Below are 15,214 nucleotides of genomic sequence, written 5' to 3'. Positions count from 1 at the left end.
TGGATTTTTATCATTTACTCTTAGTATCAGTGGCCTCACTAGATTAAATTTAAAAGTAGTTCATAAGTTGGGATTTTCAGACTGAAGGGCAGGAATCCACTCAAGAAAACGTTTTTCAGCAGATTTGAATAGCTACTCAAGGATGGAGATTGAAGTCAAGTAGCTACTCAAAATCTGCATTGACTTAGGTAAACATATATATTTAAAAATCAAATTTTACATATATACCAATGTTCAGACAATCTAGGACAGAATTTTATCCAAACTCTTCAGTGCATGTCATCACTAGAGGAACTTCTTGCATCACCTCATTTCTTCACTTCCACCAAGTGCTTAAAATAGTCTGCTCCTTGAATCTGTGTGATGCTGTCACTGCAGATTTTACCCGAAGCCACAAGTATCAATTACTGTTTGTAGTCATGGCCATGTGACCCCATTTGCAACATTGCATTTTCAGAATGATCTTTAAGTGGCATGATTATAGCAATGTCCAACGCTCCCAATTGCGGGTCACACATCAGGAATCGTATTAAATTTCTCTAACTTTTTAAAAATTAGTTCTATTCAGTGACGTCTATACACATCCCCACATGGGTGTACCACCCTGTCATACGGAAGACTATTAAAACTTGACTATAAGAGCAAATACCTTGTAATATGTTTAAGCACACACAATAAGAGCACATACTTTTGGACCCTTTGTTTATTCGTGGTTAGGCACTAGAGGAGGGTGTATTCCCCCAATCTAGGACCTTTTTGGCTTGGGTGTTTTGCTTCTTATAAAGAACAATGCCTTTTAATAATGCTATATGGAGGCAATGGTAAACTTGCAGATACTGCAGTTGTGATTCTAAAGCTTGTCTTTCTAGAACTTCCCTTTGAGTAGCACCCACATCCTTTGCAGTCCATTTTTATGGGTATTGTGTGACTGGGAATTCCCTAATTCATGCCACTTTGCCCTTTCACTTCCAGGGGACAGCAGTTTGCGCAGCAGATACAGCAACAGAATCCTGAACTCATAGAGCAACTGAGAAATCACATCCGGAGCAGGTCATTCAGCAGCAGCACGGAAGACCACTCCTGACTCTAGATCAGGGATTCTAGACTGGAAACGGTTACTGCTCTGAAGTGTTTGCTGTAGATAGTGGCCAAAAAACAAAAACAAAAAACCTACAGAATATATCTGTGTAGACAATAGGTTTATCACAAACAGACTTCACCGTAATATGACCCCTTTGTAAATGAATGGTCACTCACCAGGGTTTCATTTTCACATCTTCATCATCATATCTGTATGCTAGACTTAATAGCAGTAAGGCTGTTTATTGGTGAGCGCTCTGGCTCCCAATTCCCTTCAGCAAACTTTCTGAGAGGGAAGATGACCAAGAGGAAAGGTTTCACATGCTGGGTTAAGAGCAACGTGCTTGCCAATGAACAGCATGTCTGGAGAGAACTTTGATATCTAGGTTTAGTCTTGAGAATGCCATCAGTGATGAATATATATCACAGGAGCCAGCACTGTCTTTAATGCTGCCCATTTTAATGGGTGTCAGGGAGGCATCAGAGCTGGTAGAAAGCAGAATTAGGTGGAAGGGTTGTTTGGAAAGAAAGAATAGATGCTGTGAATGTATAGAAAGTGAAGGTAGGTAGGATGCTCAGGTTTTTGCCTAGTTTTTAATTACTCTTGCCTGTAGTTTGGTATTTATAACATTAGCATGGCTAATTATACTATGTACATAATAAAATACATTTAGAAATCCTTAATGGTACTGGTTAGGCCAGTTGTATAACTATTCAGTTTAACTAGCACAACTTCCCCAGTGGTGACCTTACCATGAAAACTCTCAAATATACCTACATTAAAATAAGCCAATGGCTTGGCTCTTAAGTTAAGGATTTTCTAAGTGGCATTTAATTATGTGCCCATAAACACTGATTTTTTTTTTAAAAAAAACACCTCAATAATTATTTGATAGAATACAGAAAGCATCTGTCATTAACAGTGCTTGTTCGTGTAATCCTCTGCTATGATTTGGTTTGGCATGTTGCTTTTATGCTTAACTTAATTTGATGCAACTTAAACATAATAGGGGATTTAAAATATTACATTTAAATTAGAATACATATTAGTGGAGAGAAGTGGCACTGTTCGGTATTAATGGCACGGCTCTAACTATAGTGATGGAGGAGGCTGTTCTAACTGGAATTTCTTTTGTTTGTTAATTATGAAATAGGTTAAGTTGGGCAGACACATGATGTTGCAAGTGTTGTGAGAAAAAACTGTAAAAGAATGTAATATTAAATTAGTAATACTGATAATAGTCAGGGCATTATTAGAACTATTCTCCTCAAAAGAGAATAAAGTTTAAAAACCTTTTTCTCTCTTTCCCTTTGTGAGATTAGACTAGTGGTTCTATAGTTTCACTGTAAGAGTCACCTGGTTTATTTGCTGAAAATGCAGATTCAGGACCACACTTTCAATTTTTATTTAATAGGTCCTGTAAAAAGGCCCAGGAAGCACTATTTTAAACAGTACGAGGTTAGAGATTTCTCCTCAATTTGACCAGCAAATACCTAAACCCCACTCTGGGCTTAGGCCACAATGAAGACTTAAATGAACCTACAGTTCTGTCCAGAGAAGAGAAGGACTTAAGTCTTAGGCCCTCTGAATTAAATCTCCTCTATTCCATCTAAACCAATATAATTTTTCATAAATTCAGCTCCTAGTGTCCAAGGATTATACAGAATGAAGGACTAATTATATGAATATGATGACATTGATGAAAAGAAAGCAAAGCTGATCCTTAATTAAAAATCAGTCAGTTATCCAGTGTTGAGTAAGAAAAAGTTTCTAGCATAGCTATCTTGAGTGCATTAAAAATGCTTTCAGCCCTGGCTGGTGCGTTCAGTGGTTAGAGTGCCAGCCTGTGTACCAGAGCAGCAGTTGCCAACCTTTCGGACCTCACGGACCACCAGTGGTCCGCGGACCACCGGTTGACGACCGCTGCACCAGAGGGTCCTGGGGTTTGATTCCTGGTAAAGGGCACGTACCTGGGTTCGATCCCCCTCAACCCCCGTCAGGAAGCAAGTGGCAGGCAACCAATTGATGTGTCTCTCTCACATCGATGTTTCTCTCTCTTCTCCTTCCACTCTCGCTAAAAAAAAATCAATGGAAAAATATCCTCACTCCTTGGGTGAGGATTAAAAAAATGCTTTCAGATTGATAAACTAGTAAGCCTCTAGCTCACTGACTAGGGAAATAGAGAACATACAAATCAATAATGTCAGAGGTGAAGGAGGGGATATCAATGCAGACATTAGAAAATACCACAGGATCATTAGAAAATACTACAACCAACTTTAGGTCTATATATTCAACAATATTAACTTAAAAAATTTTTTTTTGTAAGATAGCTAAAGCTCACTGAAGAAACAGGTATTTTCCAGAAAAGAAAGCTCCAGTCCCAAACAATTTATTTCAATGGGGAATTCTATCAAAAAGTTAAGGGAGAAATAATATCAAGCTACACAATCTTCTAGAAAATAGAAAAGGAGAAAGTACCTCACAACTCATTTTACATACCTATTAATCTGATACCAATATTAGACATATTATAAGCAGAACCCTTTACATCAATGTCTTGATTTGCTAATATCTGCTGTGAAGATTACTTATTTACAATAATTAATAGGAATTGGTGTATTTATTCCTTTTTACCTCCTAGATTGTTTCGTTGCTAATATACTACCCATACCAAATTCAGTCTAAATGATAGCAGTTCCCTCACCTGGATTTCCATCTGATTCAAGACATTTTTGCTCAAGTATCTTCCTCATTTTGGAATCACTGCATTTCAAGAAAGTTTTGTGTAGTTGGATTGTGCTAGCTACTCATAAGATTCTAAGAAATGCCCCAAATATTTTATTCTTGCTTATCTGAAACAGGGCATTAAGGTAAATATTTATATACAATCTACTTAGGAATAACTGCTTACATTAACCACATTTCATTGTAGTAGCTGTAGCTATGCTGCTTGTAAAACGTAAAGTATCTTTTTTATGCAAATGACACTTTCATTTAATGTAACAAATTGTTTATCTAATTTTTATAATGTGGTTTAAACAGATCCTTTCTAAAATAAGATTATCTTTTATTTAAAGAATGAACAACATGTGTCTAGGTTATTGTTTGTAAAAAGAGACTTTGTAATCAAATCAAATTATATAGCAGATTCCAAGTGACCCATTATATGCTACTTTTTAAATTTGAAACAGAGTGAAACTGAAGGTTTGATCATGAGAAGATGCTTGAAAAACCATGGACGTACCCAGTGCAGTGGCTATAAAGTCTTATTTATCATTTAATCAATCTTATTCATTTGGAAGAGAGAGATATTTTACACTGTTTACACTTTATCTTGCACACACATTTCACTTACTACTCCAATTTAAGGGGCAAATCTCACTTCAAATATAGCCTTCATTTTGGACCAATTTGTCATGGCAATAAATAATTATGCATTTAAGAAAAAACAATTATTGTATTTGACTTAATGTACTCTTACATTTAAGCAATTATATATATACACATACACTAGAGGCCCAGTGCACGAATTTGTGCACCAGTGGGGTCCCTCGCCTAGCCTGTGGGATTGGGCCAAAACCGGCTCTCTGACATCCCAGAGGGATCCCGGATTGTGAGAGGGTGCAGGCCAGGCCAAGGGACCCCACCGGTGCATGATCAGGGCCGGGGAGGGAGGCGGGAGGTTGGCCAGCTCGGGAGGGCGCTGGGGTGTGTCCAGCCCATCTCACTCAGTCCTGATCGGCCAGACCCCAGCAGCAAGCTAACCTACCAGTCAGAGTGTCTGCCCCCTGGTGGTCAGTACACGTGATAGTGGTTGAGCGGCCTTAGCAGATCATTAGCATTAGCTTTGGTTGGTTGAACAGACAACTGGACACTTAGCATATTAGGCTTTTATTATATAGGACATCTTTACATTTCCACTTACCAAAATAAGTGTTTATTTAACTGCATAACCTTTTATTTTCCTGACAAAATATTGAAAACATACTCATGTTGCAAAGTTGTTTTCAATCTTTTTCACTATTTTATTCAAGGTATAAGTAAAATTAGTAAAATTAGTGTGATTATATGCAGAGGTAGAAAGTTTTATAATATTAATACATGATTTAGAATCCAAAGTCAAATATCAGAAGCTGGAAATTCTTTAAATATGCCTATGAAAATAAGTGGCTTTTTTTTTATGGGGAAAAAAACCAGGATTTTGGGACTTAGAAAAGAGTCAAGCTTCTTAGTTAAAAGTTAAGAGAGTAAACAATAATCTAAGAATTAAAACCAATTCTGATCTGCTGTTGGTAACTGAAACTTAGACATATGCAGGTTTATATGTATACACTAACACAGATACTCACCAATACACTAATTTTGAAAACAACTAGAATTCATACTCTGTTAGTAAATACAAGGTTATTCGAGGACCATCTCAGTTGTTTTAAACAACTTTTCTGTTAACTGAGGAGCTAGGAAAAATCTGGACTTAACTGAAATATTACTAAATAACATATAAAAATTCTTAAGTTTTAAGAAACAGTTGTACCTAGGTCAAGGTCAGTAAACTATGGCCTGCAGGCTGGCTGCCTGATTTGTAAAACCCAGTGTGCTCTTTTGGCCAACTGGCTGCTCTCGCACCACAACAGAAGAGTGGAGTATCTTCAATAGAAATCACATGGCCTGCAAAGCTTAAAATATTTAATATCTGGCCCTTTACATAAAAATTTTGCTGATGCCTGGTCTAGATACTTGCTAGGGACAAATGGCCTCAAATATAGAGCTTTTAAAGAACGAAGTCCAAATGAAACAAATAGGATATGTGTAGAAAATGTACAAATGTTTCTTTAAAATATAACTCAAAATACAATCAGTAGATGGTTTTTTCAAAACAAATATTTAATATTTTAACTTTTACAGGAAAGAAATTTAAATAACATACTTTTTACTGTTGACTTGATCATTTTACAAAGGTGACAAAAAATACAGAAAGTTCTGTGAAACTCAATGAAAAGCATAACATTGGAAATTTTCTTCAGCTTTCCACTTTAGTGGCCGAAGATACCACACAGACTTGTGCGATGTCATCATATTCATATGTTCTCTTTAAAAACGTGTCTGTTAGTCTTAAGCCGGAGACGCTCTATTGAGAGAAAAATATAGGCCTAAGTTTTCATTCAATGGTAACTACTAGAGGAAGTATGGATACAGTACATGCGATGGGTTAATAGCTCCCAAATACTGAAATGATTGAAAAGATAACATACTTGCAGTCCCTGTACTGAAGACAGTAGAGTAAGGGCAAGGCAGAGTGAGGAACTTGGATGCAGCTTTCCAAGCTGTCTTCCTGAAATGCCACACCAGTGGATAGAATTGGTATTGCACATTTCCAAAACTAGGTCCATAGTCCTTTCACTGCTGGGGGAATCAGAAAAATAGGAATAAATCTTGTTCCTTTCACAAGAAGGATGGGACATTCTTGCATTACTGCCAGTGAATTTGTTTTTAGGTGTCCAGGAGAATTAAAAGCCAGAAACAAATTAAAATATATCATTTTTATTTCACTTATGATAGAGTCAGGAAAATGAAAGAAGATAGCATCTTCTAGGGTTTAAAGTGTCACTGAGACTAATTCGCCTCTCTGGTTGTTGGCCTTCTGGTTCTATTACTAGACACCTGGCTCCCTGCTCTGCCACTTCTCTGGGAGACTTCCAGACATCTGTGTCTAATCTTGGTGCTATGCATCCTTCCTATTTCTGTTAGGTAATCCGCAGGAAATAGAATAACAAACGGAGATTGGTCCAGTGCTTTTCCTATTTATGTTTCTTTAACATGGAGGTAACACAGAAAATGACTGACATGATTTATAAGAAGTAAAAACTATTCAGGTTTGTTCACTGTTAACATAAAAAGCCTGCTTCTGCTTACAATTGATATAATCAGTTTAGCTTAAATATGTTAAAACAACTTTTAATGAAAGTATGCATGTTGTTTAAAAAAACACACAAACCAAAGGCTCATAATGAAAAACACTCTACCACCATTCATGACTACCTTCAACTCTTTTTTTTCCTCATAGTTGGCTCCATATTTTAAAATATTTATTTAAAAATTAATTTATTGATTTTTAGATATAACAATTTAATGGTACTTAGCTTTTATAGGCCTCTGTCTCCTAAATAAACATTTGAAATGTCTACTGTGCCACAGACCAGGTTAGATGCACTACATAAATTTTTGCATTAAGTTTCACAAAAACCCAGAAACTATGTTGATAGCACTTTGTCATTTGGCCAATAATGGATTTGCTATACCTCAAACACCTCGAAAGAAAGAAAGAAAAACAAAGAAACAAAAAATCCAAAACCCCACTGTAAATGCGCAGAGTCTTTGCCTTGTGTGTGTTGTTTGCTGAGCTCCTCCAATGTGGCCGGCAATACTGGGTAAGACATGGGCCCTTCCCTTGAATAATTCACAATCTAGTGAGGAAAAGACTAGTAATTGTAGCAATATATGAGTGTCACTAAAAAACTGTATTAAACCTTGCTGTAAGAGAGAAAAGGATATTAACTGTGCATGGGAGGGTCTAGGTGGCTTCATAGGGGAAGTAGGTATTTTTTTAAGTTTTAAAGGATGTCTATTTCCTATCTCCCTCAAATATCATAAGGTGGAAATGAAAATGGATTAGAAAGGATTACATATTCACACAGTGAGGGCTGGGACTCATCACTGAAATATTCTTAAAATGCCCCAAATAATAATACCAAGTAGTAATAGATGGAGTACCAAAAGTGACAGGACTGGGATTTAATCCTAGGTTTTTCTGGCTTCAAAGCTCTGGGCTCTGCTTTCTAATAACTAGATTATACTTTCCTTTTATTATCAAAGTCCTGTTTTCCAATCTATGGTTATCCCTTATATTAAATTCATAACCTATTTTTACTTTCTTGATACTAAAGACATAGCTCCAGTGTAAGTATAGCTCAGAAAAATCCGCCTTGTTACATTAAATCTATAATATACTAGAGGCCCAGTGCACGAATTAGTGCACAGGTAGCGTCTCTTGGCCTGGCCGGCCATTGGAGCGATTGGGGTCATCTTGCCCAGTTCAGGGGGAAGGGCAACGGGAGGTTGGTCGGCCAGGGGTAGGGACTGCGGGAGGTTGGCCGGCCACGCTGATTGGAGCTGACTGGGGCTGGCAGGCTGGGGGGTAGGGACCGCGGGAGGTTGGCTGTGGGAGCGCACTGACCACCAGGGGGCAGCTCCTGCATTGAGTGTCTGCCCCCTGGTGGTCAGTGTGTGTCATAGTGACCAGTCATTCCCAGTCTTTCTGCTGTTAGGGTCAGTTTGCATATTACCCTTTTACTATATAGGATAGAGGCCTGGTGCACAGGTGGGGGCCGGCTGGTTTGCCCTGAAGGGTGTCCCGGATCAGGGTGGGGGTCCCACTTGGGTGCCTGGCCAGCCTCGGTGAGGGATTGATGGCTCTTTGCAGCTGGTCGCACCCCATTCAGAGTAGGGGTCCCCACTGGGGTGCCTGGCCAGCCTGGATGAGGGGCTGATGGCTGTTTGCAGCTGGTCATACCCCCTTCAGGGTGGGGGTCCCCACTGGGGTGCCTGGCCAGCCTGGATGAGGGGCTGATGGCTGATTGCAGCTGGTCACACCCCCTTCAGGGTGGGGGTCCCCACTGGGGTGCCTGGCCAGTCTGGGTGAGGGGCTGAGAGCCGTTTTCAGGCTGGCGGGGGACTGAAGCTCCCAACCTCTCCTTTTTCTCTTTTATTCTGGGATTTATTTACCTTCTATGGCCGTCACTGGAGCTGAGAGCTGGCTTTAGCTCTAGGGTTTGTTTGGGGTTTATAATTGCAACATCGTTTCAGTCCTGCTCGCTCCAGCTCTGACGGCTGAAAGCAGGTTTCTGGGTTTTGTTTAGCTTCTATAATTGCAACATTGTTTCTTAGAGTGCAGCTCAGAGCTGGGCGGCAGCAGGCGGGGAACCTTGGCTTCCTCCATCACTGGAGCAAGCAAGCCTCCTGTTCGCTTCAGCTGCCTGGCTGCCGGCCGCCATCTTGGTTGGCAGTTAATTTGCGTATCGCCCTGATTAGCCAATGGGAAGCGTGTCAGAGGTACGGTTAATTACCAAGTTTGTCTATTATTAGATAGGATAGATTATTCCATAAGAACCTACTATCTCATGCTTTAGTGATGTGAAGTGTGAGGGAAGTGTAAACAATGAAAAGAATATGGACTTTGAAGTCAAATACACCCAGTTTCAAATTCTGACCCCATCTTTTCTAGCTCTCTGAGCTTAAATAGTCACTTAAACTCTGAGTTGGTTTTCTCTTGCATAGACTGAATAATAAATACCTACCTCATAGGGTATAATGCATGAATGTAATCAAATACATCAATTGCCTAATGCAGCACAACCTCAAAAATATGTAATGTACAGGTACCACATGAACAACTACAGTATTCAAAATTAACGTTAGAAAAGGCTACATGTCAACAGGAAACTTAAAAGGTGACAACATATTTAAAAGACTTAAAAATTCTCTTTTTGGATTAAGAAGTTCAAAGTGGTAGTTATAAAAGTCACAGGGATGTAAAGTACAGCATAGGGAATATAGTCAATAATAGTGTAATAAACTATGTATGGTGCCAGGTGGGTACCAGGAATATCAGGGGAACACTTTTTAAAGTATATGATTGTCCAACCACTATACTGTATACCTGAAACCAATACAAAATAATATTAAAAGCAAACTGTGATTAAAAAATAAAATATAACTTAGAAAAAAAGGGAATGAAAATTATCTTTTAGGTGGGTGAGGAGGAAACGACATCTATCCACAAACATTGGCATTACCTGCAGTTTGTTATTTTACAGGTAATATGAAAAGGTTCTTCTAGGATTACGGTATCTGGGATTGCCTCCAAAGACAACCTAACATCTCCATAACCTGGAGCCTAAAAGAAAAAGCAACACGGTTAACATACATGTATTATAAAACCTTTCCATTGTTATGCAGGTACCGCAGCAGGACACTCACTCAACAGTTGTTGGGTCTCCAAGATGATGTTCTGAGAAAATATTTTTCAGTTATTCTATTCTTCATTCTAACTTCTTTTGCCGCTACCACCTGCAGAACACCACTACAGACCCTGCCTGTTTTTGCTATAATTACTCCATGTTAAGTAGTGTTATAATGAATCTCGAGGTCTATAAATCTCATAGGTAAATAGTACAGACATTTCAGGAGGTCTGATCTTAAAGGGATGCTTTCCAAAGATACTGTGGCTCATATACACATAGCTCTAAATAGGGAAGATTACTGCCTAAACAGAAAGAGGATGATCACTCTGAAATGATCCCAGAAGAAAATCATGTCTTTTCACAAGACACATGGGCAGGGATAGGCCACAGAAACATTAAAGCTGGGAACATGCCATGGCAGGATGATAGCTAACTGTTACATTAAAAATAGGCCAGTAACAATCTTTTTCAAATTATTACCTCAAACAGTGAAAGAACAGTTAATTTTAGAATATATCAAAACAGGTAATATTCAGCACTAAGGGTGGATTCTGTAGTATATTCTAACTGACACAAGAAAGGAAGACTGGTAGCTATCCCTATTCTCAGAGCAGAAATGAGGTATCCAACCAATGCTTACAAGGTCACTTTAGTGGGACTCACACCCTGGTTGCTGATGACTCAGATTTTAAACATCTTAAAAATGGTATAAACTGAGTAGGTGACTGTAGTTAAGAGTTTCAGGACACTGCAAAAAGGAAAATTTTAATATAGTGGAAGTCAGGTGAACAGAGAGTATGAATCACCTTAGGAGGGAACAACTGATAAGCAGTTATTTTAATTTCTGTTTGGTAAAGAAAAAAACCACATATGAAGGATAAATGATAAATTAACAGTTGAAGATTTTCCATTTATCTCAATACCAATTTTTTTCCTAGAGGTCAGTAAAATTATTAGTCTTTTATCTCTTATACTCTAGTAATATTAATGCCTTTTATAGTGCTCTGGTTTTTAGTGTGTAGCCCTAGGAAAATTTAAGTTGTCCAACCTACCTACCTGCCCCTCCCCACACACCAAAACCCGAAGTTTTCCCCAGACTCACCATTCTTTGAAGTTGGCTGGTTTGTAATCTTCCCCTTTCACCTAGATTTGTTTTCCATACTATATCCAATTTCCCGATTACTGTTACCCCCTTAATGATGCCTGCTTTTTCTGCAAACTCCTTCTTGGGCTTTAGGCAATACAAGTACTGGCGTGTATCCATTGGCTGCAAATAGGTTCTTGACCCAAACGTAGTTACACTGAGAGGGGTGGAGATAGAGATGGAGAGATTTCTCTAGCACAGTAGTTCTCAACCTTCCTAATGCCACGACCCTTTAATACAGTTCCTCATGTTGTGGTGACCCCCAATTTCATTGTTACAAATTGAACATAATTAAAGCATAGTGATTAATCACAAAAACAATATGTAATTATGTATGTGTTTTCCGGTGGTCTTAGGTGACCCCTGTGAAAGGGTCGTTCGACCCCCAAAGGGGTCGCGAACCAAAGGTTGAGAACCGCTGCTCTTGCATCTTTTAAAAGAAAAATCATGTGATTGTTCCTTTTGAAAGGAACTGAATGATTTACCCTCCAAAGATCTAAAACAGAACAGGTGAGTTGTTTCAACAGAACTTATACTGAGAGGATTTATTTTTGTTTAATTTTTGTTGATATGGAAAATCTTGAGGTTCTTTATAATAGAATGCAATACATTACCTAAAATATTGGATATGTATCAATTAACTGAAAAAAAATGCAATAAAGATCAAAACTTTAAATATCCCTTTTCTCTTCTCTATAATGATAAAAAATAGTTAAGAATAAGAAGAAGGGGGCCAACTGGGGAAAAAGGAAACATATGTAAAACTTAAGACAAAAAAAAAGAAGAAACATAATATTATAAACTAACTAATTATTTCCAAAATGAACTAAAATAATAGGAAGAGAATGGAAAATTGTTTTCCCCAGTGGGAGAATGGGAGATTAAGAACTCCTCTGTATCTAACCAACATAATAAGGTAACAGTAAACTTTCATTCTTGTTTAAGAAAGTCAGGCACTTTCTCCAACTATTACCTTCCTATCCATATTAATGTCAAACCTACATTTATTTATTTCTCTAAATTACCTATAGAAAGATATATGTTTTTGTTTTCACAAAAAATTCAATCATCTATTTCTATGCCCTCTCCTTTTGATGATGACTGAATATTTCTTCTTAAAACTCACCATTTCTAATCTCTCCATCATTCCTTCCCATGCCTCAGTTTTATCATTTGCAGGATAAGATGAGGGTTTCACATTTAACTCACTGAATTATTATAAAAATTAAAAGAACAAGTGCTTCAAATAGTAAGACATAAAATGCAAATAACTAGGATCTTTATTTTTATTAACAGGTAAAGCACAGGGCATCTTTAGGGCAGTGAAACTACTTTGAATAATATAATGGTGGATACTTGTCATTACACTTCTCAAAACCCATAGAATGTACAACACAAAAAATTGAGCCCTAATGTAAACTATGGATTTTGGTTAATTATAAGTATCAATATTGGTTCATCAATTATAACAAATGTGCCACATTAAAACAACATGTAAATACTAGGATGCTCTGAGTGGGAAATTGCTTTTGGATAAAATTTTCCTATGAAAATAAAAAAATAAAGTCTAATAACTTAAAAAAATTAAAAACCATCCAAGAGTAACAGATATCAGAAGAGTTCATACCTTTCAAAATAATAAACACTTCATAATTCATACTTACCATTCTCCAGCTTGGTTGACTGAATTTAATTCTGCTACATTGTACATTATAGATGGCTCCAATGAAACTTTCTCCATAAACATGGGTGAGGTCGTAATATTCTGAATCTGGGCTTCGAGAAATACTTCATCGGTCTGAGAATATGAAAAAATATCCACCAAAGTGTATGCTATTTAAAACATTAACCTCAACAAAATATCTGATCTATATGAAGAAAAAATATTAACCACAAATGTGATTAGTTCATGCCTGAAAGTCAAAGTTATCAAAATTAATGCAAGAAAAGAAATCTTTATCCTAACATAATTAACAGGGGCAAAGTCAAGTGTTAGTCAATTGATAACTTGTCAAACAATGGATGGGGGATAACTATGATATTTTTGTATTAAGATTAAAAAATATTTATTTAACTGGAATTTCATTCACAAATATCCTAAATCTTCTAGTATAAGTTATTAATACGTTAAAATGAAATTTAGTATGATTAGCATACCTGCGTACCTATCATTTCATAGTGATACATTAAGATAATTTGGTCTTTATAACATTTGAGCATAATATAACTTTAATTGTCATACTGCTTCAATTTAGATAGTATAGAGACCACTAGTACAGTGAATAATGTATTTTATATAATCTTATAGAATTTAACTTTAAAGCAATTTGTTAGTGGCCATTAGTAATTTCTTGGTTCATTTAAAATATAAATTTAAGGTAAAAAATATGTGAATTACACCTGACAATTTTAGAACTTTTAAACAAAACAAAAGGTATTTTGAACTTAGTGATGATTTGAAAAGTGATGCTATTCAGCAGTATTTTAATCAATGGGTAATTTAAATAAATACTTTTATAAAAAAAAAATTTATTCTCTGATTATTTATGTTAAACATTCTTTTTATGCTATTTGGTTATTATTTTCTGTGCATGTAATTGAAGGATAACAGATAATTTGGTTTATTTTATAAACTAACCTATATAAGAAATAATAAAGATATTCAAGAATTAATTTGTTCAAAATTTTGTAGTTACATATGTATATGATCTATATATGTGTGTGTGTGTATATATGTGTGTGTGTATATGTACATAAACTAGTATACACACACACACACACACACACACAGACTATGACCAAAATATCTTGGCACTTAGAAGCCTTTAAACACTAAGTCCAGAAAATGAAAATCATCTGCAAATATAATGAGGTTATATTCTAATGTATTATTATCTAAAATAAAACAAATTATTTAGTTCTTGGCACATGTGCTCAAATGAAAACAGAAATATAATGATGTAGCAGCTTAAAAGAATATACCTTAATTTAAAGGCATTATTCTGCTACTTTTTCTCAAAAGAATCCTAAATATATCCCATCAATCCATTGCTTTAAAAATAACCATAGATCCACATTTCAATTTTAAAAGTGCAATTTTCTGCATAAATTAGGAAGAGTTTTAGATAAAATGAAAGAAAAACAAGCAGCATAATGGAAAATTAAGTTAGTTTGAATAGTTAGTATAAAATTATTTGACATTTGAAAAATTAAGAATTCAGTGCTATGGCAGTTGATATTGTTATTATGTATATAATGTAACACTGCATAAGCAAATAATGCTTATAGTAAATAGAAATTTGAAAATATGATTTTAGCCAACTTGGGAAAATTTGATTTTCTTCTGTTTACTGTTATCAAAGGGCCACTTTACCTGACCCAGACTTAAAACTAAAACCACTGTGCCTTTGAAGATAAATTTAAACTAGATAGTTTATTCAAAGAGTTGAAGTACTAGTAGGATATTTCATAGTAAGATGTTGAAAATCCCAAGGCTATTTTAAACAAGGTTAACATGTCTCTTTTAAAAAACACTTAAGGGAAAAGCACTAAAAATGAGAATATAATTGTTTCAATATGATAATTTAATCTCTGACCTATTTTTTCTCACAGAATAAGACAATTAATGTAAAGTTAAAAAGTACAAAAATTATATACATCTTTTTGAAGTCAAATAGCTGGTATTCATACTAACTTTATTTTCCCACTATGTTTGTAAAGAGAGATTAATTAGACAGAGTAAAAAAGTGGTGAGTAAGAGAAGCATATAAATTTATAATAAAAAATCAAATTACCACAGAACTGAGGTCACTCTAATGGAAAAATAAAAAAGAAAAATTAGAAAAATCAGAATTAAATGTTAAAGAAAAAGAATAACTAACTTTAAAATAAAATGCATCTCTGCATTTTTTTTAATTTACTATACAAGACAGCATTAGTAAAACAAGAAAGTAAACAGAAAGCTAC

At 36.0% G+C, this 15,214-nt stretch overlaps 2 protein-coding genes across 10 annotated transcripts in view; one reads left to right on the top strand and one right to left on the bottom strand.

The window, feature by feature from the left end:
* SGTB (small glutamine rich tetratricopeptide repeat co-chaperone beta) overlaps positions 1–4,536 on the top strand; it is a 30,344-nt gene extending 25,808 nt beyond the window's left edge. For both annotated transcript variants that reach the window (XM_070412071.1, XM_070412072.1), the window contains one exon: positions 973–4,536. In XM_070412071.1, coding sequence (XP_070268172.1) covers positions 973–1,084 — 112 coding nt within the window. In that variant the 3' untranslated portion in view covers positions 1,085–4,536. The remainder of the gene's footprint in view (positions 1–972) is intronic.
* A 1,386-nt stretch (positions 4,537–5,922) lies between these two features.
* Positions 5,923–15,214, bottom strand: part of TRAPPC13 (trafficking protein particle complex subunit 13) — a 30,127-nt gene continuing 20,835 nt past the window's right edge. The window contains exons 9-14 of one of the 8 annotated variants that reach the window (XM_070412062.1): positions 15,043–15,060; positions 12,913–13,046; positions 11,207–11,405; positions 9,937–10,037; positions 6,337–6,487; positions 5,924–6,212 (exon numbers count right to left, since the gene is read on the bottom strand). In XM_070412062.1, coding sequence (XP_070268163.1) covers positions 6,105–6,212; positions 6,337–6,487; positions 9,937–10,037; positions 11,207–11,405; positions 12,913–13,046; positions 15,043–15,060 — 711 coding nt within the window. In that variant the 3' untranslated portion in view covers positions 5,924–6,104. Of the gene's footprint in view, positions 6,213–6,336; positions 6,488–9,936; positions 10,038–11,206; positions 11,406–12,912; positions 13,047–15,042; positions 15,061–15,214 lie in introns of all 8 variants that reach the window. The other 7 variants (XM_070412063.1, XM_070412066.1, XM_070412067.1 and 4 more) reach the window with 7 other exon arrangements.

The sequence above is a fragment of the Myotis yumanensis genome, unplaced genomic scaffold (assembly GCF_028538775.1).
Source record: "Myotis yumanensis isolate MYYU_CA2020_CCGP unplaced genomic scaffold, mMyoYum1.0.hap1 SCAF_4, whole genome shotgun sequence".
In the NCBI taxonomy this organism is placed as follows: Eukaryota; Metazoa; Chordata; class Mammalia; order Chiroptera; family Vespertilionidae; genus Myotis; species Myotis yumanensis.
This window is presented reverse-complemented; position numbering and strand designations above follow the sequence as displayed.